At 42.9% G+C, this 27820-nt stretch overlaps 1 protein-coding gene across 1 annotated transcript; it reads left to right on the forward strand.

Annotated features, from left to right (window-relative positions):
• LOC137423438 (E3 ubiquitin-protein ligase TRAF7) lies at positions 1-27167 on the forward strand. Its single transcript, XM_078774213.1, has 13 exons — positions 1-158; positions 5934-6151; positions 6367-6440; positions 6766-6814; positions 11257-11384; positions 15261-15343; positions 15466-15505; positions 18386-18502; positions 21431-21553; positions 23034-23153; positions 24965-25096; positions 26690-26809; positions 27011-27167. The coding sequence occupies exons 1-13, from the start codon at positions 82-84 to the stop codon at positions 27023-27025; spliced, it is 1296 nt and encodes a 431-aa protein (XP_078630339.1). The 5' UTR covers positions 1-81; the 3' UTR covers positions 27026-27167.
• The last annotated feature ends 653 nt before the right edge of the window (positions 27168-27820 follow it).

The following is a 27820-nucleotide window of genomic DNA, read 5'->3' on the forward strand; positions in this document are numbered from 1 at the left end:
CGCAGTTGTGGGCCTGTACTTTCGCTGCTTGCTGCCTGGATCGATACACCATATGGACCGCAATTTTTGTGGCCGCCCACCATGGACCGCAGTTCTTTTGCGGGCAAGCACCACCCGTGGATGGACCTCTGCGTCAACGTGACACCTATGCCATACAGGTGAACCACTTTTAGTTGGCCCCCCTGACGGCCACAATTTAGAAATGGACGCGGTTGGCGCCTTTCTTTATTTCTAAGGAAGCCAGAAGGCCAAGTACTTCAAGAAGGCAAGACCAGCGGCAGAACATCGGCCGGCTGCGACACCACCAGTGACTATGAACACTTTATTGGTGCACCGGATGGTGCTGACTGTGTGTATGGGGTGGTGCTTTTGGTGCTTGGATGGGGTGCTCTGCACATTATTAAAGGCCGTAGGGCCACAGGGCACTCGTGGGTTGGTGTATCGATGCTGGCATGCGTGCTCTCTCTCTATGCATAACATCTGCATGTGTTCCTCAAAGAACAGGTCCTGGATCGTAGTGTAAATATCAGTGTAGTCTTGTATAAATGATGCTCCCTACCGGCTGTATGTTTAGTTTGAGGATTCTTTCCGCGATTCGGTTATCCTGTGGGTGTGTTTCTGTGAAGAGAAGGGTGCAACGTCGCAGGGGGACATAATTACTCATTTGTGAACATCTGTAAAACTGTCGCACTCAGGGTTGAGTTAATAGTAGAGGGAACTACATCTGAGTGCCACACTAACGTAGTTAAAAATTTATCGGGTCGGGACGCCCCGAGGTAGAGAAGGGTGCAATGTTGCGGATATGGGATTTACATCCATCCATATCCGCTTGTAAATATTCCCCTATTTCCTCATCCTTCCCAACTATCCCCAATCCCCCATTCCCTAGTCCCATTTTCTGTAAACAACACTCTGTAGACCCGAACTCCCCCTATTTCCCCCATTAAATGTCGCATCCAGGTCCACCGCATCTCACGTAGACAACTATAGGACATCTTGCTAGTTATTCTTAGTCTATGTCAGTTAAGGACTCGTTTCCATTAATTCTGACTCTTCGTTGCACCAGAATGTGATTGTATGGCACCGTTAGAAAGTTTAGGACCTCCCAATACCTCCCCGCAGCTCTTCCTCATGGAACAACAACAACAACAACAACAGCGGCGGCGGCGCGGGGAGTGCGCGTCCTCACTCCGGCTTGTTTAGCCGCCATCGAACATGTGCTCGACGGGGTTACCATGTAGGGGCTCGCTGTCAGCTCCTCGTCAAGGGCGGAGCCCGGTAACCCCCCGCACCCAATAGAAGCGGCGGACCAATCCCATCTGGGGCGGAGCCAAGCAGCCGAGGGCGTGTGACTCCCCGTTGAGCATGCGCAGGAAGAGGGAGGTGACGTCAGATGCGCGCTGGACTTGAAGGAAGAGAGACGCCACCTCCGAGCGCTGCAATACCTCCCCGCATCTCTGGACTGGACCGAGCTGTATCCTGTCCCTGAGCCAAGGTGCACCTTGTGCTATCAATCGACTGCCTGTCCTTCCCTGCCAGCAATCCCTGTGTAAGTCAGTCTTGTCCCGTTTGTCTGTGGTCTGTCGGGGATAAGATAAGACTGTGTCTAAGTGCCCATCTTTTCTGTGCTTTACCTCTTACCTTGTAAACTACTCCTTTTCTGCATCACCAATTATATCCTCCTCCGGAGGTCTTGAGAACTGTACCCCTTGTGTCGTTTGATTTATCCCAGCCGTTGTGTCCTTTCCTTCATTGATTTAGCATAGCGCGATTTAGTCAACGTCGGGTGGAATCGGGTAAACTGTGCGAACACGGCGGCCATTCCGCTCGGCCCATCATAACATCTTAATAAGTCGTGTCCGTAACAATATATATATATATATATATATATATATATATATATATATATATATATATATATATATATATATATATATATATATATATATATATATATATATACAGTGGAACCTTGACTTACGAGTTTAATTCGTTCTGTGACCGAGCTCGTAACTCAATTTGCTCGTTTCTCAAATCAAATTTCCCCATTGAAATGCTATTAATCCGTTCCAGCCCGCCAAAAACCACACCAATTTTTTTTTAAATATACAGTATATATAAAAATATCTCGCGCTTTATATTTCACCTGTATGCAGCATACAAGTTGGCAGGATGGCCTGGACTGTAGGTACGCACACTTGACTCTAAACTGTCCAGCCTGGGTTTGAATCCCGACCCAGCTATAACCTGTCATGTCGGTGTTTCACAGGCAGGGTGATTCATCAATGTGTGTACCGCTAAACTGGGCGCCCCGTTTGCGTCCCATTAGTTGTTGGATGTTAAGGATCTCACCGTGTTTTCCACAAAGAGAAGGCGAGCTATCGCCGGCACTCTGAACAAGTTGTGGCCTGGCATGCTCTTCTCCTCTGCCGTTATATACGTCCTCCTCGGCATCTTTTTCCAGAAGAGCCCTGTCTCGTCACAGTTGAAGATTTGCTGGGGGATGTATCGTTCGGCTTCTATCAGTTCGGCAAAAGTTATAATAAAATCTTCAGCTGCCTTCACATCCGCCTCACCAAGTCGACAACACGCACACCTCGCTCATGTTGTTCGACGATTGCGTGTTTTATATCCAAGCACATCATCCTCTTCTTCTTCTCAGTACTGCCCTTGGCACTCAATTTCTTAGGACCCATGGTTAAAACTAAGAAATTTTCCAAAATAACCAAAATGCGAAAACAAAACAGCAGCGATATACGGCAGAAATGCTTGCACGGCAAGATAACCACGTGACCGGAACCCACCTGGTGGCGGGTGGCGTTAGCTCCAAAATAACCAAAATGCGAAAACAAAACAGCAGCGATATACGGCAGAAATGCTTGCACGGCAAGATAACCACGTGACCGGAACCCACCTAGTGGCGGGTGGCGTTAGCTCCAAAATAACCAAAATGCGAAAACAAAACAGCAGCGATATACGGCAGAAATGCTTGCACGGCAAGATAACCACGTGACCGGAACCCACCTGGTGGCGGGTGGCGTAAGCTCGTAACTCAAATCTCGGCTCGCATCTCAAAGCAATAAACCGCCCGAGCGACGGCTCGTATCTCGGAAAACTCGTAAGTTGGTGCACTCATAAGTCAAGGTTCCACTGTATATATATATATATATATATATATATATATATATATATATACTGTATATATATATATATATATATATATATATATATATATATTGTTGTGGATATGAGGATTGTGTTTTTTTGTTTTTATTGCTTTATTCTGGACCCTCCTGCCTCCAGTCTGTGTATAAAGGTCAAAGGTCATTCCGTAGTTATTTCATAAACAATCACGTTAGCCAATCATAGATTTCCTCCTTGTTGACAGTTATTTCCTTATTCCTTATCTGTGTAGTAGGGTAAGGCCTTGTCTTCCATTAATTGACACTCCATTGCACCGAATTCAAATCGATAGATCCCCTTTCATTCCCATTCCCAAAGCCTCTACTGCCAACTGAATTTGCCGCCATTGCCACGCGGTCGGCTCGGAGAAGAAGGGGGAAGAGCTGCCGAATCCTGGGCGTGCCCGCCCATCGTCATCAAGGGTGGAGCCAGAGGGCCGTGCCGACCAATCAGGGCCGAGGCGAGCTCACCGATGGGCGTGTTCTAGAGGCCGGCGGCTTGATTTGCCCGCGGCGTTATAAAAAGCGCGCGCGGAAGCCGCTGACAGAAGCGCGGGGGAAGCCTTTGACACAAGTGCGGAGGAGTGATGAAAAGGAGTCCTGAGAAAGCACACGACGTCCCCACGGCAGCACGGAGAGCGAACCATTGAGCAAGACTGAGAGAGAGAGAAACGTGAGGGGGTGCCTGTATTGCGGCAATAGGCCGATACCCTCTAGGCCCTATTGCCGGTCGGTGAGACGCGAGGCTGTGTTTGCCGGGTTTTCGCCTCGACCCCAAAGCGTGGATCGGGGCGCGCGCTTGGAGCCGGACCTCGACGCCTACCATCTGCCTGGACCCTCCTCTGCCGTCCCAAACCATCCCTGCCATTCCATCCTTCTTGTGTACGTGAGTTTGTTCTGTGTCTTGGCCTGGGGTATAAGTTAAGCCTGTTTAGTTAAGCTAGAATTTTCACTGTGTCTCCTTGATTCCTTCTGTCTTTATTTTATTATCTTTCCTTCTTCCTTGGTTTCTTTTGGTCCTGTAAATAGTAATAAATAATAATCGTATTTCAAACCTTTTTGTCTCCTTCTTCTTCTTCTTCACATCCACATCGTCTTTGTCTTTTCCCAATTGAACATCTGTGGCACGATTTGGCCAACGTTCAGAATCGGGTCTTAGTCATTGTTAACGGTTCGGGCCGTGGCGCCATCCGCTCGGCAAATCCAGTAACATCTTATCCGCGGTCCGTAACAATATATATATATACATATATATATATATATATATATATATATGGTGAATGGAAAAGGGAATCATGGACATCCTTTGGGTGGAACATGTCTATATGTATATATAGATGTCTATATGTATATATATGTCTATATGTATGTCTATATGTATGTCTATATGTATATATGTATATATATATAGAACATGTCTATATGTATATATATATATAGAACATGTCTATATATGAAAAGGCATATATATATGTATCATGGACATCCTTTGGGTGGAACATGTCTGTTAAATATGCAATGTCTGGGGTAGCAGCAGCAGCCTGATTGTTGGAACAGAGTCCTCAAATGTTGGAGGTCCATACTCTGAGGGGAATGGAAAAGAATAGAACAGTTGGCCCCAACATTTGCGGATCCTGTGTATTTGCGGTTCATAACGTGACCTGCTTCTACATTCGCACTTCGTGTATTCGCAGTTTAAGAAATAGTATTCAATTTTTTTTTTGTTATACATCAGGACTGGTCTCCTATATCCACCACCACTGATATTAATTCAGCCTGGGAATTCTTCTACAGAAACCTGCTCTCTCTCATGCACAGATTCATCCCATCTCTTCAATTATATCTTACTTCCTGCTCTTTGTACTCTGAATCCTTTGGTGAGGAAATTTCTTTAAAACAACTTGCATTCTCCTCCTGCAAGTCAAATCCAACTGAAGACAACCTCAGATCATTCCACAAAGCTCACAAGTGTGCCCACCCTCTGGAGAGCCAGAAAACAATATCTTTCCAATCTCAAGAATGAGCTTTCACACTTGTCCCCCTCCTCTAAAACATGGTGATGCATTGTCAAGTTGGCACCCTCTGCCCTCTACATGCTTTGTCCCCCTCAGGTATCTGCAGAATGCACGCAGTCCACCAGCAACCCCCTCCTAGTGAAACTGCCTCCATCCAGAACCACTGCTCACCTCCACTCATTTATTCCTCTTAATCCCCACTTGTGGAACCACTTTCCATGCTCTCTTCAATTCATTCTTCCCTCCAAGTCTTCAATACAGCTATTCACCACCATCTCAAGTCATCCCCCAACCAAAATCATGATGTTTACTGCACCTGTTAAACCATCCCCCACCCCTTCCAAAATTTTTGCTTATGTATCCATCTTCTCCACCCTTTGTGTTCTCCCTTATCCCTCATCGCTACCTGCATTCTTTGTTTGTCAGTCTCCTTCTATTTTCTCCCTCCGTCCTGCTGTTGGCATCTCCCCAGCTACTCCATTTGTTATGTTGTGTCATTTTTTGTTTTGTGTCATAGCTCTTCCAGGACCTAGACCATAGTTAACCCCCCCACCCCCCTCCAATTCAAATAATGTCCCCACATTCACAACTTTTCCAGGAACGTATCCCCCGCGAATGTCGGGTCCGACTGTATTTGTATTCCGCTGTTGTAACCTGTTTCAAATCAGAGTGTACGTCATTTCATGGAGTACCTCAATGAATTAATTGGCATTTGCTAATCAATTTACTTTTCCAGGTGCCAGTTTGCTGGGAACCAGGAGGCATATCGTTCCCACCTCACTGCTTGCCGTTTTGAGGGACTGAAAGAGTTCTTGCAGCAGACTGATGATCGCTTCCATGAGCTGCAGTTTTCCATGGTGCAAAAAGACCAAGAGATTGGCTTCCTACGCAGTATGCTGGGAAAACTATCTGAACGTCTTGAGCAGCATGAGAAGTCCATCGAACTGAAGTTTGGTGCGTATGTCTGTGTTTTTCCTGGTTATGTTCCAAGTAGTTGGAAATAATACACTTGTTTAAAACTTAGGTTGCACCTTTCATTTTTGTTCCCTCATGAGATATTTTGTGCTTTGAAAAGCATTGTTGTGTTTTTCTCAACATCAGTCGACAAAGTTGTCTCCAGCAAAGAACTTAATCATATTTCACCAATGTTAATTCCATTCTTTTTGCAGATGTTCTGGATGAAAATCAAAGCAAATTGGGTGAGGAGCTAATGGAGTTCCGGAGGGACACTTCCATGCTGAGTGTGAGTTCCAGTTTAGCTTTCATTTACTAATTTCCTTCACTGCCTCTTCCTTCCCCAAATTTCATCCAAAGTTCTTGTTCACTTTATCATTGGGGAAAAGTAAAAGCGGCTGTAGAGAAGTAAAAAGCTGATGCTTTGAGTTAAAAACTGCTTACTTTATCCCTCCTGTGTTATTTGAAAAAGACAGAGCTTTGATCTTTAACTGAACACTATTGTATATTTTGAGTTAATATTTTTCTGAAGATGTAAACATTTTGAAATCGGTTTTCATGGTTTTTCAAATAAATTTGTTTGTTTCAAGTAACAAGTTGTGTGCCTTTCTCAGGATGAGCTTTCCCACATCAATGCAAGGTTGAACATGGGTGTTTTAGGATGTAAGTTTTCTCCATTTTACATTGAAGCATATTTCACACTATTTTTGAACAATGTCGTTGATTTTGTGTTCATTTGGATATAATGGGACTGTGTGTGTGTGTGTGTGTGTGTGTGTGTGTGTGTGTGTGTGTGTGTGTGTGTGTGTGTGTGTGTGTGTGTGTGTGTGTGTGTGTGTGTGTGCACGCGCGCGCGCGCGCACGGATATGCGTGTGTATGCATGCAAGGTGGCTGAATCAAATAAGTTGTACAAATCCTTATCCTAAAAATTTGGAACTTCATGTATCTCATCTATGACGCAATGTGAGTGAAGAATTTATGACATTCATTACCCATGCCAAGAAACTGTTTGACATAATAGGGTGCATGGATGAAGAACCACCTTTAGAGGCCATTTTTCCCCGCAGAGCAGGGGTTGGCCTTTTTCGGGCACCGTGGTCCCCTTTTTGAAGCAATGTTTGATGGCCGGATGTTCTTCCTGCCGCCAACCCTGTTAGTCGCCTCTTGTGACACACAGGGAATTGCCAGTGAACTGGTACTCAATTTGCCAACCTCAGAAGGATGACAGGCTGAGTCAACCCCCCTGGCGTTAATTCAGCGATCGAACGGGATTCGAACCCAGGATCGTAGGATCCCAAGCTGGCACCCTAACTGCTAAACCAACACCAGGCTAGGCTAATAGGGTGCAGGGATGATACGGGTATGTAGGCCATAATAGTATTGTCCAGTTAACGATACTCTCTTTGTTCAGAATGAATGTGCGAGGCAAGACTATGCTCTCTCTACGAGTGACGTTCTAGTTTTATGGGCATATGTTATCACATTTGTCATACTAACATAGATTTCCCCAGAAAATAGTCCAAGCTATAAAACATTATTTGCACCCTGAAACCAACATCAGTCGAATCGCCGACAACAACAAACAACATGCATTTTAAAGGCCATTTTCCCTACTAGAGTGGGGGTTAGCCTTGCGGTCCCCATGACAATCTTCTCCATTTTCCCCTATTTTCTGCATCTCTCCTTGTTTAACCCTCTTGCCCGCATTTCTTCTTCCACCATCTTTAGCCAAGTCTTTCTCGGTCTTCCCTGTCCTCTACTTCCTTCTACATTCATTTCCATCACTCTTCTCAACCAGTCACTTTCATCCTTCCTCAACACATGACCAAACCATCTCATCCTGTTCCTCTTCACAGCATAAATCACAGGCTCTATTCCTATCATCTTTCGCAATTCATCATTTGTCTTCCTCTCTCTCAACGATACTCCGCACATCCATCGAACCATTCGCATTTCCACCCTTTCCAACCTTCGCTGCTGCTCTACGTTCATTACCCATGTCTCGCTCCCATAAATCATAACACTTCTCACACATGCAGCATACACCTTTCCCTTCAGCTTCAACGACACTCCCCTCATCATCAGCATGCCACTCAGTTCCCGAAACTTCTTCCATGCACATCTCACTCTAGCAACCGTTGCCGAGTCTGATCCACCTTCTCCATTCAGCATGTCTCCGAGGTAGCAAAATGTTTTCACACCTTCCAGCTTCACGCCGTCTCCAAGATCCAACTCAACATTTCCTCCATCTGCAGCTGCCTCTGTGCACACCTTACATTTGAATGTAGCTGCCACACTGGTTAATGAGCCTCTCAGACCACTACATTTTGGATGAATCCACTCAGCGCACATTGTACATTGAATGGAGTTCACTCCGACACCCTTCCTACACACAGCACAGGGCCACTTCCCAGTTCTTTCCACCTCACCACATGCTTTACCACTTGCCATCACCTTCGTCTTTCCGATACTCACCTTCAGACCTTTTGTCTCCATACATTCCTTCCACTTGTTCATCTTTTCCTTCAGGCCATCCATACTTTCTGCAATCAACACCAGATCATTTGCATACAACCACTCCCACGGTAAACCCTCCTTTACGTTCTGAGCCAGCACCTCCATCACAGCTACAAATAGTAGTGGACTTAGTACCGACCCCTGATGCACTCCCACCTTCACCTCAAACTCACCACTGTTCCCGTCCTTCGTCCTTACAGCTGTGCGCACGCTTTTGTACATTGCCATCACTACTCTGATCAACCATTCCTCCACTCCTAACTTCCTCAATGCCCATGTCAATACTTTGCGTGGAACCGTATCGAATGCTTTCTCCAGATCAACAAACCCAAGAAACAACTTCTTCCTCTTCTCCATGTACTGCTCCTGCAACTGCCTCACAATGAAAAGCGTGTCTGTCGTTCCTCTTCCTGGCATAAATCCAAACTGCATTTCGTCGATCTTCACTTTCTTCCTTTCCTCCTCTCCAACACCCTTTCCAATACCTTCATTCCATGCTCCAATAACTTTATCGCTCGGTACGAGCCATACTCCAGAGGGTCACCTTTCCCCTTGTATAGAGGGACGAGGGCACTCAGTTCCCAATCCACTGGAATGCGGCCTTCTTTCACCACCAGATTACAGATCTCTGTCATTCTCTTCACACCCCAACTTCCTGCTGCCTTCAACATATCTCCCACAACTCCCGTCGGCCCTCCCACTTTTCTACCCTTCATTGCCTCCACGTCGGCCCAGTTCACTGGTAATTCCCTGTTTGTCGTTAAAGGCGGTAAAAAGGGTTGGCGTCAGGAAGGGCATCCGGCCGTAAAACATTGACTTCAAAAAGGGGACCAAAAAACAACAACAACCACGGTTCCCAAAAAAGGCCAACCCCCGCTTTGCGGGGAAAAATGGCCTCTAAAGGTGGTTTTTATTATTATTGCTTTTATCGCTTCCTCAACTTCCTTCTCAGTTATCTTCTCTACCGGTCCTAAAACTGGGTTACTCTCTATGTTGCCATCCCATTCATTTTCTGTATTCAACAGCATTTCCATATATCTTTTCCAACTTCCTTTAATTCCATCTGGGTCGACAACGATTTGTCCCACTTCATCCTTCAAGCAACTCACCCCCATCACATCACACCTCTCTTTCGCTATCTGCTTTGCAATCCTGAATACTGCTTTCTGATCCTCTTCCGAATCCAAGCGTTCTCCGAACATTTTCCTACATGCCTCCTGCGCCTTTGCTACCTCTTTCTTTGCAGCCTTCCTGGCTGAATTTTAACTTTCATGCTCTGCTGTTTCTGCTCCCATACCCTTCGCCTTCTGCCACTCCTTGAACTTCTTCCTCTTCTCGTCAATCCTCTTTCCAACTTCATCATCCCACCACCATGTTTGGTGAATCATGAATCGCCGACAGTTGAATGGTAAATATTAGCGAAGAGGCGAATTTTGTGCTGACGATCCAAGCTTTCTCCAGTTGTTCAGTTGGGATAACATGTTTCCCCTTCCTCTTTCGATGTAAACTAACGACTGTCGTTTTTCAATTGATGGGTCATCACTGCGATTGGTTAACCAATATTTAACTGGCTTTGGCTTTTCAGCAATTGTCACGACTATTTCATGATATCTTACAATCCTTTTGTCATGCTCAGAAATTGCACGGATGCCACCACGACTACCACGTTGTGTTGATGTTGACAGCCAATTAACTCATCGTCGTTGTTGGTTTACATAATAGTTGAAGCATTAACGGTGTCCGTTGTCGTCTTGCATTACAACTCATGAGACAAAATATTGTGAAAGTCAGTTCTAAAAAAATGGAGAATCATATAACTTAAAATAATAATAAAACTATATTTCATAAGGGTATACACAATCAAATTGACAGAATTTGCTCTTCTCTGATAATAAACATCAACCTCAATAATGAACATGCGTTAATTACATTGCATACATGTAAATGACACGATTTATTATTGGAGACTACATTTTTAATTTTGTATTATAAATGTTTTGCTTTACAAATTCTAAAGGAAAAAAAAATCGTTTCCCATTAGGTTTTGGCACGGAACCAGAATTTTGTTTCCCATCGGTTCCCATAAACTTAAATCACGGAACCGAAAAACGGTTACCGATGCGATCTGAAATCCCCAGGCCTGCCCTGTCTGTCTGTCTGTTTGTTTGTGAACAAGATATCTCACGATGGACAGATTTGGATGAAATTTGGCAGAGAGGTAGCATGTGTGACAAGGACGAAATGATTAGATTTTGTTGAAGATCCGGATTCTGATCCGGCTAGTAGAATTTTTTTTCAGTGATTCTTCACCATTGGGAGATAGGGCCAAAAACGACACGTCGTAGTAGTAGGATATCTCAAAAAGTTATGGACGGATGATTTTGATTAAATGTGATTCTGTATTGTGATTTTCTGGTCTACTCTAGGATACAAAATGTAAACTGTTCACCTGGCGGAGGTATGCTCTCTACTGAGTGCCGTTCTAGTTTGGTTCTATTTTTGCACAGATATTATATCACTTGTTTCATATATGTGATTAGTGACAAGATTAACGTTCACCAATAATTGCTATTTTTCCACTTTCCAGCATATGATCCTCAGCAGATTTTCAAATGCAAAGGCACCTTTGTGGGGCACCAGGGCCCCGTTTGGTGCCTTTGTGTTTACCCCACTGGTGATTTGCTCTTCAGTGGTTCATCTGACAAGACAATCAAGGTGACTTGTAGCTTGATGCGTTTTTTTCTGTATTCATCACAAATATTAAGCAACAAATGTTTTACTGCTTGTATTGTTTTTTCTATGGCAAGTTTGAGCATTGTTCCTATTTTGGTTGAAGAGTACCAGCACATTCATCTGTAAATTTCTTAAAGAAACATGTTAGTGGAGCCCAAAGTTAAGTTACATAAAAACAAACCAAGGCCTTTAAGTTAATTGGAAATTCCCCACAATTAAGTCGAGTCTATGGGCCTATCTCCTCACCATCGCAGACAGGTCGGTGGTGTCTCTGTCTTTTACTGCCTCATTTCTTGTCTTGCACCCTCTGCTCTTTCCGTGCTTTGTCCCACCTTTCCGTACTTTGTGTATTTATCAAGCAATCCATTTTTTTAACATCCGCCATGTAAAGAAAGATTTAACAATATTGTCTCTGAAAATCAAAACGATGTTGAACATCTACCTCCAATAAAAATCAGTGGCCAGTTGCGTACTGCATACCCATGTGAAAATATTAAATACAAGCAATTTCCTGTGTCAAAAAATTAGAATAGATGATGTTTCATGTTGAGATACTGATTTAAATTCAGTCCATTTCTCATTATAAAAATTGTAAGGTCTCAAGCATGTGTACAAGTACTGTACAAATGTGTCTATCCATGGGGAGGAAGTACGACATCTCTGAAATGAAGAAAGCATTGGTCAAGGGACTCACAGATGATGTAAAGTCACAGTCAGATATCGCCAGAAAATCGGCTCGTCTCAATCCACAGTATCTCGTATCTTCAAAGAGCTTTGCACCGGCATGGTGTTGCATCATGCATAAATAATTCTGAATGGAAGAGGATCACCACGTCAAGAGATGGCAGGAAGTTGGTCGATATTGCTTCGAGGAACTGTTTCCAGTCTACCAAAAACCTTGCTCACAGGTAGAAAGACAATGGTGTCGAGCATCCAGCTCTACAACCTACCGCCGTCTTCATGAGCTTGGATTTCGCTCATGCTATGATGCCTCTCCTGAATGTGTTCAAAAGGAGGAAAAGACTGTTGTGGGACAGACACAGAGAGAGGCAGCGTGAGGGAGAGAGAGAGAGAGAGAGAGAGAGACAGAGAAGGTCAGAGATATAGAGAGACAGAAAACCGGTCCGTAGAACAATGGTCAACTATTACAAATTGACATCCTGTATCCTTTGGTGGCAAGGGGCGCCGAGTATGGTGCTGTCTCAAACAGACGGATCACCCTACCTGCTTACAGCGGAGTGTCGTTTCCGCAAAGCCAGTTGATATGAGGTGGCATGAATGTGGGGCCTCTCTGCCTGCTGAATCAGAGTTATTGTGGCTGTGCACCAAGACGGACTGGAGTATTTCATGATCCCAACTGCTGAGGTTTTTTTTTGTGACAAATACTTTGGGCCGAATTTATGAAACGTGTTTAAAGTGGGAACCCAAACGCTCAGACCACCTCGATCAATGAATCAATCAATGAATGATTGAACTCAAACGGCGAATAATTTTCAAATTTGTACAAATATGCTGGGACGATGCATCGTTGGTGGTTGTAGTTACCCCTCCTTCCCCTCCCCAGCTGCCCTCCACCATTCCCCATCAGCCATCACCCCCACAATCAGGCTATTTTCGACACTTTCTGATTGGCAAACAATTTTGAAAAAAAAACCACCCTTCAAATTAGACCGTGATTAATGGTTTTCAGAAAAAAAAAATTGTGTTTGGGTTCCCCTTTTAGAGTTAGATGAATGTAGAATCGCCATTCCTGCGATGATCACCCGTTCAAAGTTAATCGCCTGTCGCCGAAGTGTTTTTCTAATGCGCGATCAAAACCTAATCACAAGCGTTTAAATAACAAATAAACTTTTACACGTTGGCGAGGGCGTGTTTAAGAGTGTGTTTAAGGCCTTGACGCAGCATTTGACAAAAATGGTATAGTTGGAACTGCAATTGTACTTTCATATACTTCCTGGCAGTTTAAGTTAAATAGAATAACTATAAGGGTAGGGAAGAAGTGGCAAAATGTCATCAGATCTGCATGCATAATAAATAGATGGGCATTAATTAATTTTATACTATATGTACAACCAAAACATGAAACATGATAGATGTTTCAATAACAATCATCGATCACTTCACTCCAGATTACCCGTAGTGGCAAACATGTGGGAACCATTGCTCGGACACAGAGATTGTACACATTCACAGATTGTCTTTTCCATAATCAATGGTTGGAAGGAGAGAGATGAATGAGCAGAAGGACAGGGATGGATGAGTGGAAGGAGAGGGATGGATGAGCAGAAGGACAGGGATGGATGAGTGGAAGGAGAGGGATGGATGGGTGGAAGGAGAGGGGTGGATGAGTGGAAGGAGAGGGATGGATGAGTCGAAGGAGAGGGATTGATGAGTGGAAGGTGAGGGATTGATGAGTGGAAGGAGATGGATGGATTAGTGGAAGGAGAGGGATGGATGAGTGGAAGGAGGGATGGATGAGTGGAAGGAGTAATGGATAATGTCGAAGGAGGGATGGATAATGTCGAAGGAGGGATGAAGATGACCTGGATCAACCTACGATGAGGAGAAGAGGTCGGATGAAAATGAAATGTGCTGAATCCCTTTCAACAGTTGTCCGTGTCGTTGTTATTCTGTGCAAGTGCATCATTTCAATTGGATGTTGGAGATATGGGCGGGGTTTCACAGGGTAATCAGCTGTTTATACGCGCACCGCTAAACGGATGTTAGTCTCCCTTTGTAAATTGCTATTTAAATGGGTAATTAGCTGTGTGCGTACAAATATGTTTTTGTCAACGTTTAAGGGTTAGGTGTGTGTTAGCAAGATGCTCGCTAAATATCTTTTGTAAATTCGGCTCTTCATCTTCTAAGAAGACCTGGCATATCACACGGTCTACAATGGTATGGCTTGTTATGCCTCACTTTGTGATTTTATCTTGACCTACAAAGTCGCCCGACCTAAATCTAATAGCGAATTTATTTTGTACTGTCAAATTCAAGGTGAATGTGCTCAAACCCCAAACACTTTCGGGACTGAAGGATAAACTAGTCCAGTGCTGGGAATCCATCATGGTAGAATAATGCAACCGCCTCGTCGCGTCAATGCCACGCCACGTAAAGGCTGTGATCAAAGCTAAAGGAGTAACAACTAAGTGTTAAAGTGATTTTTCCTGTCTGTTGGCCTAGAATGCAAATTATTCTAATTTTGTGGAACTAATAAATGAATATATGACTGCTTATGTTCAAATAATTACTATTTTTTGTTGAAAGGAGATAGTTATGATTTTCCAAACTTTTCCGAGGTAATATTATTAGTTCTTTCTTTAGATATCAGATGTGCAAGGAAAATTAACGCTTGATCATTTGTAATCGATTTATTTAGTGCTCACTCGGTTCTCGCTGTGTTATCCTAAATTTATGAACCATATCATGCATACCTGCATACATATAGTGTATCCACAGATACCCATACATCCAAAGTCAACTATTTCAAATTCAACAGAGAGGCAGGGGTGAAAACATAACCTCCGCCCACCTTAGGTGGCAGAGGTAAAAATTTCACAGGACGTAGGGATGGTATGTCCTGCCAAAAGCCGACGACCTCCTTCCAAAAAGTATGTAAACATGGTAGGGAGCGTCACAAAAAATATAAATTATTATGTGAAACCATCCCTCCACCTTTCTTTAAATAATGTTTGTTCCCTGTCCATTCCTTCATCCATTTGCAATGATACTGTGTTGATTGTTTGCACGTAACACAAACATACACGTAAAGCATCCGAGTGAAGGCACACCATTATCATCATTGTGGTCACCCGGCATTTTCTACATTGTGATCTCAGTGTTTCTCTTCCCATTAAGGTGTGGGACACATGTACTAATTACAAGTGCCAGAAAACCCTTGAAGGACATGATGGAATTGTCCTTGCCCTTTGCATCCAGGGGTGAGAACTTCATTCAGTCCTTATCAGGGTACAGTTGAGAAAGGTTCGGAATTTTATGGAAATCTCCAAACTTAAGGTGTTGAAAACCGAGTTGCTTGTAATAATGTTTTTTCTTGTTGCAGGAATAAACTGTACAGTGGTTCTGCAGATTGCACGATAATTGTAAGTTTGTCATTTGGGTGTTGGAAAAGTTTTCTTATCTTTATTAAGTAGTAAGTACGTATTGGTGAAATGACAATTGAAGATGTATCAAGAAAAAGAAGATGTGCATTTGATTTTTCCGTTTGGAAACTACATATATTTATTGATTTGGAGATTGGACAAATTGTCCTACCATAGTTCCAAAAGTATCTTATTGATGGTACAAGGAAATACAAGGAACTTCAACACAGGAGGAGGCCTTAAGGCCCATCAAGCCTGTGCAATCATACCAACATCTTAGTACTCCCCCATCTCCACTACTTTCACATACCTATCCAACTCAATTTTAAAACTGTATACATACTGACTCTACAGGTTGAGTCACAATCCCAGGACACGCTTTTGCTGCTTATCCAAGATTTGCTTATACCATCCACCAGGGTGAGCCATAAGCCCCAATAATAATAACATATTACAGTAATAACAGTAATACATATTAAAAGGAATAATAATAACATTACAGTAATACAATAATTACAATACCTCCTTAGACATCGAGTGCATCCGTATGACGTCCGCCATTGTCACGGCATAACATAATTTTTCTCCACGTGTGGTGTGAAAACTGACTCAAAATGCCATGTGTTATGGTGCCGAATGCTTCCTGAATGCATTGTTTCAGCTCATCTACAGATGGCATGCGGTGTTCTGCAACTTTAGCTTTGACTTACCCCAACTGAGGATTGTCACAGGTGGCCAGGTCCGGACTGTGTGGTGGTCACAGAAGCTGTCAACCTGTTATCAGGATCTGCATCTGACAAATCACTAATGACAGTTGTTCCCTGTCCATGTGAAGGTTTTCTTAAATTGTACAACGTAATGATGAATATGAAACACTCAACTCTGCAGAACATTTCTGTAATGATTTTTATGAAGATCTGAGAACGAATGTTTTAAAGTTTTGAATTCCCAAATCATTAATTTTTGGTCGTCCGCTGTGCTTGCTGTCGAGTACACCTCCTGTCTGAAATACGTTTTTTCCCAAAGATGTAGATTTGATTTTGACAGTGCTGGTTTCCCAAAACGCTCCTCAAAGTCTTCTTGCACCTGTTTCATCGTCTTATTTGTGTTTCTCCTCTTGTGGTACCACACCTCTGCTACCAGCCTCTCTTCCACTGTAAATGGAGTGGTGTCTGCTATCTTAGTTTAATATATTATTTGCATTATCTGAAAAAAGAAAAGGTATAAATAAATACATGGTTTAAACAAATCTTATGGAAGCAGCTAAAACCGTGTCCTGGGACTTATGACTCACCATCTACTGCCAATACCCTTGCTGGGAGAACATTCCATGAATTCACCACTCTGAGTGAAACACCCCTGCCTTACTAAGATCCTAACTCTCCTCTCCTTTACCCTTAAACTGTGCCCCCTTGTCCTTTCAGTGTCCATTCTGCTGAAAAATTATTCTGCACTTATTGTGTCGATACCCATCATTATCTTAAGCATCACCATTAGATCCCTCACAATCTCCTCGTTTCTGATGCAAAAAGTCCTGTCTCTTTCAGCCGCTCCTCATACCTCAGTCTAGTTAGGCCCAGGATCAATCTAGTTACTACATGTTGCACCTTCTGTATTACAATTATGTCCTTCCTAAATTCCTGTACAGAGTTATAAACACTATCTCTTTTTATTTATTATTTATCCCTATGAATGCAACCAAAAACCCTGTTTACTTTACCAATTATCTGCCTGGCACTGTCCTGTTTGCTTACTCCTCCCCCCCACCCCCAAATCTATTACCACCTCCAGATCCTTCTCCTGTGTGGCATGACCCCAAACTCCCCCGAACATTATGTAGTCTCTATTTTCATTCTTACCCAACCCCAGCACCTTACATTTCCTTGTGTTGAACGGCATCTGTCAATCTTTTTCCCAGTCTAATTCAGTATCCAGATTTTCCTGAATCTGAACACCTCCTGCTCCCTTTCTGCTGTCTCCCTTTTAAGGTGGCTCTCTCTCTCTCTCTCTCTTTCCATAATTATTTGCATTGTGAATCCCTTTGTCTTTGTTTCCAAATCCAAAATCGACACTTCATCACACCTCACAGTGGCTTGTTTGGGTTAAAGACTTGTTTTCTCAAACCAGTCTCTAATGAAAGCAGTGTCTTGAGGTACAACTGCAGCAGTGCAGGTAGTCCAGAATGCCAATATAATTTTGTATTCATAATGCCTTTTACCACAGTTGATGGATTGAGTGGAAGCCAGCAAATCTATGTTCAAAAACAGTATGCGGTCTCCAGACATATGGAAATAAGGAGTCCATTCTTACCTTTCATATGCAGCACATGGCTGCTGGGTTGCATCATTTGCTTGGGGCATTGCTGTGCCACTAATACAGTGCCCCCTGTAGGTTAGAGCAGGAATTTGTAATTTGTTCAGGGTGCCGGCAATAGCTCGCCTACTCTTTATGAAGGGCATCATGGGATGTTTAACATCCACTAACTAAAGGTAGTGGACAGTACACCAGGTTTGTCGCCCATCCGAGGGACGGCACACGCATTGATGCCTCGCCCTGCCTGTGAAACACCAGGATGACAGTTTATAGCTTGGACGAGATTTTAACCCAGGATAGACAGCTCAGAGGTGAGTGTGCGTACTTCTAGTCTATCCTCGTGCCAGCCCAAAGAGTATGTGTTGAACCGCTGTTTCAGCTCCACACTCGTGAAGCCTCTTTATCATGACTTGCATGGATGTTTAAAAACTGCTGACTGCTTTGCTAATAATTTAAAGGTCTTTTTCTTGTGACTTCATTTTTTGTCAATGGTGGCATTTTTTGTAAGCCTTTGTTGCTATTCCTATTATGATTGCTTTTTATTGTTAACCATGTGAATTTGTACAGGTTTGGGACATCCAGACATTGCACAAAGTTAACACTATTCGAGCCCATGACAACCCAGTGTGCACCCTCGTCTCTTCTTCCAACACCCTCTTTACGGGTTCGCTCAAAGCCATCAAGGTAGTAGACCTCTTTACATTATAACTTTTTTGCTAAAGACAGAGTCAAGGCTCATGGAAGAGCTAGAACAAAGAACGGATCAGGACGCAACATAACAAAAGGAAAAGCTGAGGGAAAAGGGGGAAACCCAACATCAGGACCGAGGGGAAAATGTGGAAGGACATGGACAAACAAGGGATGCGGGTAATGATGACGGTTAGTGGAGAACGCAATGGGTGGACAAGTTGGATACTAAAGCAATTTTTTTTTGGGGGGGGGGGGTTGAGGGGGGGGGGTGATGGTGGTGGTTTAACGGGTGTAGAAAAGATCATGATTTTGGATAAGGAATGATCTGAGATGGTGGTGAACAGTTGTTGTGAAGACCTGGAGGGAGGAATGAGATTGAAGAGTGTGGAAGTTCGTTCCACAGGCACGAAAAAAGAGCAACAAATGAGTATAGGTTGGTAGTAATACTGCATTTTGGGAGTTTTACTAGAAGGTGTTTGCTGGTGGACCATGTGTGTCCTGCAGAGACTTGGGGGACAGAGCACAAAGAGGGCAAAGGTTGCAAGACCAGAAAGGAGATGGAAGAAGACAGAGAGACCACTGACTTGTCGGCGAAGGCAAAGTGATAGACTCAGCTTAATCGTGGGAGATTTCAATGATCTTGAAGGCCTTGGTTTCCAGAGCATCAAACTGAGCTAGGTATTGAGACAGGGGTGCCAATCTAGAGGGGAGAGCAGGTAGGTAGGTGGATAGAAGTTCAGGGCTTTCAGGTGTGCCAAGGAAGGACTTTGTACAAGGGAGGATTGCCAGTCAGCGGCGGGCTTTGGAGGCCAACTTTGAAATGTGGTTTGCCCAAGAAAAGGCAGATAGTGAGACCCTGCAGTTTGAATGACTGAACTTCTTCAAGAGAAGAACTTGAAACTATAGGACCTCCTTATGGAAAAGCAAAACATCTTTGTGTGTATATCCATAATAATAAAAGAGAAAGTGCATCTGTGTGTTTGTCTGTGTCCTCCATAACTCCAAAACTATGAAACCTAGCGGCCCAACATTTTGCATGCATACTTAGGGAACTGTAAGGGAATAGGGTGTGCATGAATGAAAACTGTGTTTGGTTAAATTTAAACACCCCTATTGAAGATTTTATAGCTTGGACGAGGCTTACCTCATGAAAGGCTTTATCCTGTGTCAGCCCAACCTCACCTCGCAGTGGTCTTAGCCGCCATTTAGATTTTGCCTGCTCAAGAGCCTTACCTTGGAAACACGATCTACTCTCACGGACTAATTAAAGTATATAATTGAAATCTGTGTTCGGGTTTGAGGATTGGATCCCGTGGACTAAAGAAGTGTCAAAATTTGGAGTGAAATCTGAACTAATTTAAATGAAATACCGGTTCTTGTAACTAAGCGTATTCGTCAAGCGTTGGATTATTCGCCCACTAAAGGGAGCGTGAGCTGGGTTTAGACCTTTTGCCTGCGTTGGTTGGAGAATGTTTCCTGAGAAGATTGAGTTAAGTGCTGTGTTTGATCATCTATGCTCTGCATGGCTGAAATGGCACTTAAGATATGCCTGGTCATACTAAACACTGCCTGGAGACGTCCGGAGTTTTGTAAGGAGCTGGAGGGGGGAGCGGGTTTGGGAGGAGGTAAGCGTGAGGGGAGGGGAAGCGCCTTCATTACCGCCTCGAAAGTACACTTTAAAGAACTTATGTACATGTACACTTTAAAATGTACACGTACACTTTCTCAATATCACGTCTGAATTTATGTACATTTCAAAAACGTGTTGAAAATGGAACAAGGTACGTTTTCATTACAAAGAAAATAGTCATGACTAATATTTGAAGTGTTTAATGAAAAAAAAATTGTCCTTTTGTCAGCGTTTTTATGTATAGTGTACGCTGTCGAGATATGCAGAAATGTGTTCCATTACCAAGCGGCTAGCTAGTGCTTGCCAAGCCAGGCGTTCCTTATCAACGGTTTTGATTGGAGTGCTAGCTTGAGTTCTTGCCACTTGGTGAATGCTCTACAAGAAATTTGTTAACTGAACACACCTCAGTTTATCCTCACATGGCGGCAAGGATAAACATATAGACTGACTTTGAAGGGGGAGTGGGGGGGGTGGGGGAGGGGGAGAAGTGGTGGTGTGGGAGTCCGGAGGGTGGGTGGAGTGGGAGTCTGCAGCGAGGGGGTAGGTAAGGGGTAGAGTGGGAGTCCAGAGGGGGTGGGGTGAGAGGAGGTAGGGGAAGGAGTGGGAGGGGAAAAGGTGGGAGAAGGAAAGGGGTAGGGTGGGGGACTGGAGGCGGTGGGGTAGGAAGAAGGAAGGGAAAGGGTGGGAGTCCGGAGGGAGGTGGGGTGAGCGGAGGAAGGGGAAGGTGTGGGATGAGGAATGGGTGGAAGGAAGGAACCGCAACGCCGGGTACCTTTGCTAGTACAGAAGAAATTGAGAATCACATATTATTTATTTTATTGCAAAGTTTATCAGTTTCTTCCCTCATTAAAGTAGTGCAGCTCATTTGGGGCTCACTTACACCATATTTTCAGAGTCAATGGGAGTGAGGAGGTTGCTTTTTGTGACTTTTGTACCTGCTCTGAGTCGGTCACAAGCAAGCTGAAAAGCAGCTCTATCCATCTGCCCACACCCAGGACTGACAGGGATTGGTATGGTACGAGAGGATATATCCATGTTGGGACACAAGATGGTCATGAAAGCGAGTGAAGAAAAGGGACTGTATGTATGTAGCAAAACAGAGGAGGAAGGACGGATAGGCTCAAAACTGCTACCATTTATTTAATGAAGAATATTGCCTTCTATCGGAAGACAGCCATGATAACATTGACCCTTAATATCTGACTGTCCACAGTGGTATTTATCAACATATTTAATCATTTCTGTACAGTTGGAGATTGGTGTCACATTTACAGGAATATTTGTGGCTGCAGGTGTGGGACATCGTGGGCACCGAGCTCAAACCAAGGCAGGAACTCACTGGGCTTAACCACTGGGTGCGTGCACTGGTAGCTTCACAGAATTACCTCTACAGCGGTTCCTACCAAACCATAAAGGTACCAGGTGGGGTGGGGTCTGGTGCTTACATACATGTTTATCATTGTCTCTTTGCCAGTATAATTTACAAGATATTAAATGCTCCCTTTGCGCCTCTTCCTGCACGGTGCTCGTCTTGTGGAAAAGCTGCGAACCATCCCAATAATTGAGATGAATTGCCCGGGGTAATGCGATTATTTACACCTTGATTTGGTCATTTTATTGTGCTTTCATTTAGTGTATTGTTTTGTGGTATCTCAAGTATAATTGCATTTACAAAGATTTGAATATGACTGACTACTCTCAGTTTACAAAGCCTTTGTCTGTAGCTCGAAGGATGACTGCTCTCTGCCATGGGCTGGCACCCCAGCACCACATATGTCTCTCCTGGATTCTGTGAAATATAAAGTTCTCAGAATTATTGGAATCTCCATTGATGAGGCCGAACACAAGGTCTGTTACTTTCGTATCGCAGTCAGGTCGGTGGTCTCTGTTTTGTAGCACCTTTTCTGCGATATTGTTCCCTCTGACCTTACAGTCATCCACCCTCCCTATCTACTCCAGATGCACACAATCTTCCAGTAACCCCCTCCACCCCGGTTAAATTTCCAAAATCCAGGCTTCGCTCTCAATCCTTGAGATTACATGAATTTGGGCACATTACGTGTGAGCGTAGTGACTGAGGGAAGTGTGAGGGGAGGGGCAAAGAGTCAGATGGGATGGAAAGGGGGTACATGATGTTTTTTTCATGCTTCCCCTGATGAAGTCGCTGGAGGCATTATGTGTTTGGGTTTTCATGAAGGATCTATCCCTACACATGATGTCTTCTTCAAGATACCTCTTCTTGGAAAGATAATTTGTGATTTGAGCATACCTTTACTCACTCACACAAGGTATTTCATCCCAATACTCACATTCTTCATTCTTTAACAACTATAGCTTGATTGCTCAGGCCGGCATGATCACCAATATGGCAGCCTACACGGTCGTGTCACCTGGTGTGGTCAACGGCACAAGGTCCGCATGCTTCCTTCAGAGATGCCAGACTTCTGCTAATTTCCAGATTTCTTCTTTAATCCTAAAATTGCCAATTATGAACTTGAATAATCAAGTTTTTTTTTTTTTGTGCTTTGTGTGCCTATGGAGAACAATTTTATGAATTCCCACTTATTCTTTCAATTCCCATTGATATGTTATTTTCCTTTATGTTGCTTTTACAACCCTTCATTGTTATTTCTCATCGAAGAGCTTAGAACCTTGCATTTATAATCGGTTATTTATTAAACAACGCCCCCTTTCTTTTCCTATCAAATTTAAACTATTGAAAGGAGAAAACGTCTTGTTTAATATGACTACCGTATGTATGGTACAGTATCTTGCTTTATCAACAAACACAGCACTACTTGTCTATTTTCACTGCATCCAAACTGACATCTATTTGCACATCTCTGCACGAAGTGTACTTCTGACAACAGTACGTTTTCTGATTCTTGTCCCTAGATCTGGGACATTCGAACTCTGGAATGTGTTCATGTGCTGCAGACATCTGGAGGCAGTGTGTACTCTATTGCTGTCACCAGCCACCATATTGTTTGTGGGACATATGAAAACCTCATTCATGTAGGTATATCTGCAGCCAAAATGACTTGCTCAAGCAGATTGAGATTTTATTTGATATTATGGAGACCCACGGAGAAGTTGGCTTTGTTTACCTTTTTCAAAAAGATATGTCACACCCCATTAATTTTATCTTCAAGTTTATACTTGTCTTTTCTGATACTAACCCCAAGCTTACTACAAACTTTACATCTGCAGTACAGTACATCCTTTAACATCTACAGGCTAACTGCCTTTCCCTCATTATGCAATGTTCATCACATAGCAAGCTTTCTGCCAGATGATATAATTAGGGTTTGTTTAGGATATGGATTTGTTTGGGATATAGTGTAATAACCTCTGCCACCAAACCAAAGGTGGATGGGGTTATGGTTTCACCCCTGTATGTTTGTCTGTGAGCAGGATATCTCAAAAAGTTGTGAATGGATTCAGACGAAATTTGATGGTCAGGTAGGGTGTGTGAAAAGGAAGAATTGATTCGATTTTGGTGAAGATCTGGATCCGATAATTTTTTGAGTGATTCTCCACCATTGAGAGAGAGGACCAAAAACTATATATAGCATGATATCTCAAAACGTTGTGGGTGAGTTATAACGAAACTAGGTAGATGAGTTGGTTAGGTGAAAAGAATTGGAGAATCCGATTCGATTTTGGAGGTCTGGATCCAGATCCGGCCTATCAGTGGGATACACAACGTAAACAGTTCAGCCTGGCAGAGGTATGCACTCCGAGTGCCGTTCTAGTTACCCTCGCCTGAGGAGAGGGTTTTGCATTTAAGTCCATTTGTTTGTTTGTTTGTTTGTCCGCACAGAATAAATATGATTTTCTCTGCAACCATTGGTCTGATTGACAGGAAATTTTCACCACAAGTGCACCTCCACCTATATAATTTTTTAATGATAAATATGACGTCAAAGATCACGTGGGTCGGTCGCCATTTTGGAAAAACTGAAAATATTTGCACCTCTATATCTCTGAAAGCGCTGCATCGAAAAAATTGAGACATGGCTCATTGTAAAGAACTCTCCATGGGGAATAAAATATGTTAATGATGATGTCATCGATGCCTCCATTATACAACAACACACAACAACAGGCATTTTAAGGGCATTTTCCCTGCTAGAGTGGGGGTTAGCCTCCATTATGACATCATAAAATCGACAAGTACAAAACTTCATCCGATCAAGATGAAATATCCTGAGCATAATCTAGGAATAAATGAGTTTAGAAAGAAAAAAAATGATGACGTCATCGGTCACGTGGTTCGGCCACCATATTTGTTTTAACACAAAAGCCTTTAAAACCACTGAAAATACATCCTGGCGAGGGTTTGCAATCTCTGATTGCTCTTTCTTGTTTCAAATGTGTGAATGAATATGAATGAATGAATGTTAAAGAAAATGTGTGAAAGAGAGGTGGATAGGCACGTTCAGACAAGATCATGTATTGCGTTATAATTATCGTGTTGTTCGTTTGTGGTGTTGATCATTTGATTTGAAGAAAATTGAGGTTGGTGGTTATGTGGGCGGGAAGATAACATTTGGTCAGAAGCACGAGAAGCAGGAAATAATTTATGCAGAGCAGTGTGAGGCGTTGCTATTTTGGCTTGATGGAAGCTACCCCACCTTCCCCATACATGTTCGCCGGGATCTCTCACAGGCCATATACGTTTGCTGGGATCCCTGGCAGGTTTTCCCCACATATTTGGAATTATCCTGTGTTTACCCAAACGATTGTATTTGAAAGATCGTTTCTGCCTTGCTGGTGATGTCATGAAGGCAGAAACATGTGAACTCACTTTTCTCTGTGTACAGGTTTGGGACCTCGAGACAAAAGAACAAATGCGCACGTTGACAGGCCATGTGGGCACTGTATATGCCCTGGCAGTCATCTCAACACCTGATCAGACCAAAGTGTTCAGTGCCTCATATGACCGCTCACTTAGGGTGAGTAAAATCATTTTGTATACATTCTTTGCTTTTAAAAAAAATATAAGAACCAAAGTTGAGCTTGTAACATAATTGCTGAAGGGCGGCCATCTGCCAAAAGCTCATTTAATGATGTTCGCAGAACCAAAGTAAATAAGCTTTGAATAATGCAGAGCTTTATAGATTATCTGAGTTATATAGATTATCATCGATCTGACATCTAGTGCGGACTCACTCACTCACTCACTCACTGACACAGCACCAATACAATAGCTTCTTGTGTTGCTGATACGTGCAAAGCTAGTAAGTCACCCAATAGATTCCCACATCCATATATGTCAGTTAAAAGTCAGTAACAGTTGGTATTAAATCTGTGATCATATGAAAATGTGCACGGAAAAAATATATAACCGCTTACAAAAATCTGTAAGCTTTGTGTAAAAGGTTTTGGCCTGCAGTTCTGTACTATATGCTTGAGATTAAAGATGGTTCCCCAAAAACTTATTTGCACCTCAGTCACTACCTGACTTCATTTTCTGTGCTGTATGGTTCATATATGTATCGCATTGAGGTACAAATATGTACTTTCTGGCCCAATAAATATTGAGGTTTCTGGCCCCTTGAGGTTTCTGGCTCTTCTTTGCCCAATAAATACTTTCTGGATATCTTTGTCTTGGATTGAGTGATGTGCTCCATCCTCTAGGGATAACATCCATTACCAAGCTCGTTTGCATGTCTTGAAGACCATTTGGGAACGGCTGGCATAACCGAGAGGGTGATCATGAAACAAGTGCTTGGTCTTCACACAATACCCGGCCGCCAATTTTTACGTGCGACGTAACGTCAGAGCTACATACCTGTCTTGATTGGAAAGCAAAATGGTTGAACCGGATGTGAGGCAACTTGTGATGATGACAGCCACTCTTCTTCACATTTACTTAAACAACAATGTTGTGGTGGAATATAAGGCGATCCAATGAAAAAAGAAGCTGCGCCACCAAAATCGAGTGAGACTTTGTAATAAATGCTTGTTTTTGAGATGGAACCGCTCCAGCCATTGTGCTGTTTCAATGATATATTCCTGCTTTCGTTGCTTCAGTGTATTGTGACACGAGACTGCGCTCTTGTGAATACAATGATTCTTCAAATCTTGCGTGAGATTTAGATAGTTTTGTAACTTCTGCAGGAACTCGCCTGGTGCTGTACGGACTTGTACGATCACAAGGAAACTAATAACCGCACTTGTGTAGTTTTGCCAGCGCAGAGCAAATTCTTAGTCTGCACAGACTCAAATATCAGTCAGTCATTCTATTTTCTCCTCCAAGTCAAGTGACGTGGTTACGTCACCGAGATGACGTCGACTGGCCATTTATGTGCAGCTCAAATTGGCCCGCTTTGGCCCTGGGTGTTCGAGCAGATGACCGATTATAGTGGGTGTGAACGTAAATTCTGAGGCGCTGCCCGGTCCCAAGTCAAAGACGTGATGTAAATGAGTCGTGTGAATACTTTTGATTACACCACAATTTGAGAATGCTTGTATGAAAGGAAATATAAATTGTTATTTTGAAGCATATTTTCTACTCTACTCGTGATTACCTTGTGTCTGATCAGGTTTGGAGCATGGACAATATGATCTGCACTCAGACATTGTTGAGGCACCAGGGTAGTGTCACAGCACTTGCTGTTTCTCGTGGTCGTCTATTTTCTGGTGCTGTAGACAGCACGGTCAAGGTACGTACACACACACACACACACACACACACACACACACACACACACACACACACACACACACACACACACACACACACACACACACACCCCCCCCCCCCTCTTCATTTTTCTACTTTATCAGTATTTTGAATGTCTGTTATTGTTTCTTTGTCATAGGAATAATGTGCTGCCATCAAACAGATCTTTGCTCTTTTTCAGGTGTGGACATCATGAATATAGGCCTGACCTGCTTCAACGATTAATGTAGCTATACTGATTGGAAAAAGTTTCTTTTTTTTCCAAGTTTTAATTTTTTATAACGAAATGTTTACATGATATTGTACCTTATGAATGACACCATATAAAAAGTTTTAAATTGTTTTTGTCATACTTTTGCCATTTTTCATTATGTCTTGGTTTTTATTTCATGACATTTCTTTAAATGTCAGATCTACTATGGCCTGTTTTGTATGCTTTATATGGGAAAAAAACTTAAAACTTTTAAAAGTTCGTTTTGAATTATCATTCTTATCCTGGATGTTAAAATAAATTGTTCTTGAAAATTTTGCACTTTGACGGTGGAAGTGCGAAGTTTAATTTTGATAAGCAAAACTAATTAAATCTGGCCGTGATAAACAATGACCATCTTTTCATCTTCGCCATTCATGGTTTTTAAATCATCAACTATTGCTTCACTTTTGTTCATTTTGTCTTGACCAAATTTAAGATCACATTGTGACAGGGTGGCACCTTGTGAGCATATATTGTCTACGTTTGATTGTCAATCCTACTACAGACTGTTTGATGGCTTTATGAAGGTAGAGAGTTGTGTCAAAAAACGTGGTCTGTTGATGTTAAGCTGGGGACACCTACGAGTGTTGGTTGCTGGTGGATATTAAGTATTCCACAGTGCCTTTCTACGAAGAGTGAACAAATGCCAAATTATTGCCTGAACCAGCTCCAGTCAGACATTAGACCTGGGCAGCCAATTCGTGAAAGACGGGCCAATTTGACATGTTCTATATGAAG

The sequence above is a fragment of the Myxine glutinosa genome, chromosome 3, assembly GCF_964187855.1.
Source record: "Myxine glutinosa chromosome 3, kmMyxGlut1.1, whole genome shotgun sequence".
In the NCBI taxonomy this organism is placed as follows: Eukaryota; Metazoa; Chordata; class Myxini; order Myxiniformes; family Myxinidae; genus Myxine; species Myxine glutinosa.

Excerpts from the sequence above, each read along its gene's own strand:
- LOC137423438 (XM_078774213.1), top strand. The coding sequence starts at position 82 with ATGGACCGCAGTTCTTTTGCGGGCAAGCACCACCCGTGGATGGACCTC. Across the intron at positions 11,385-15,260 it reads CATCTGACAAGACAATCAAG|GTGTGGGACACATGTACTAA; the intron begins GTGACTTGTAGC and ends CTTCCCATTAAG. Across the intron at positions 15,506-18,385 it reads CTGCAGATTGCACGATAATT|GTTTGGGACATCCAGACATT; the intron begins GTAAGTTTGTCA and ends GAATTTGTACAG.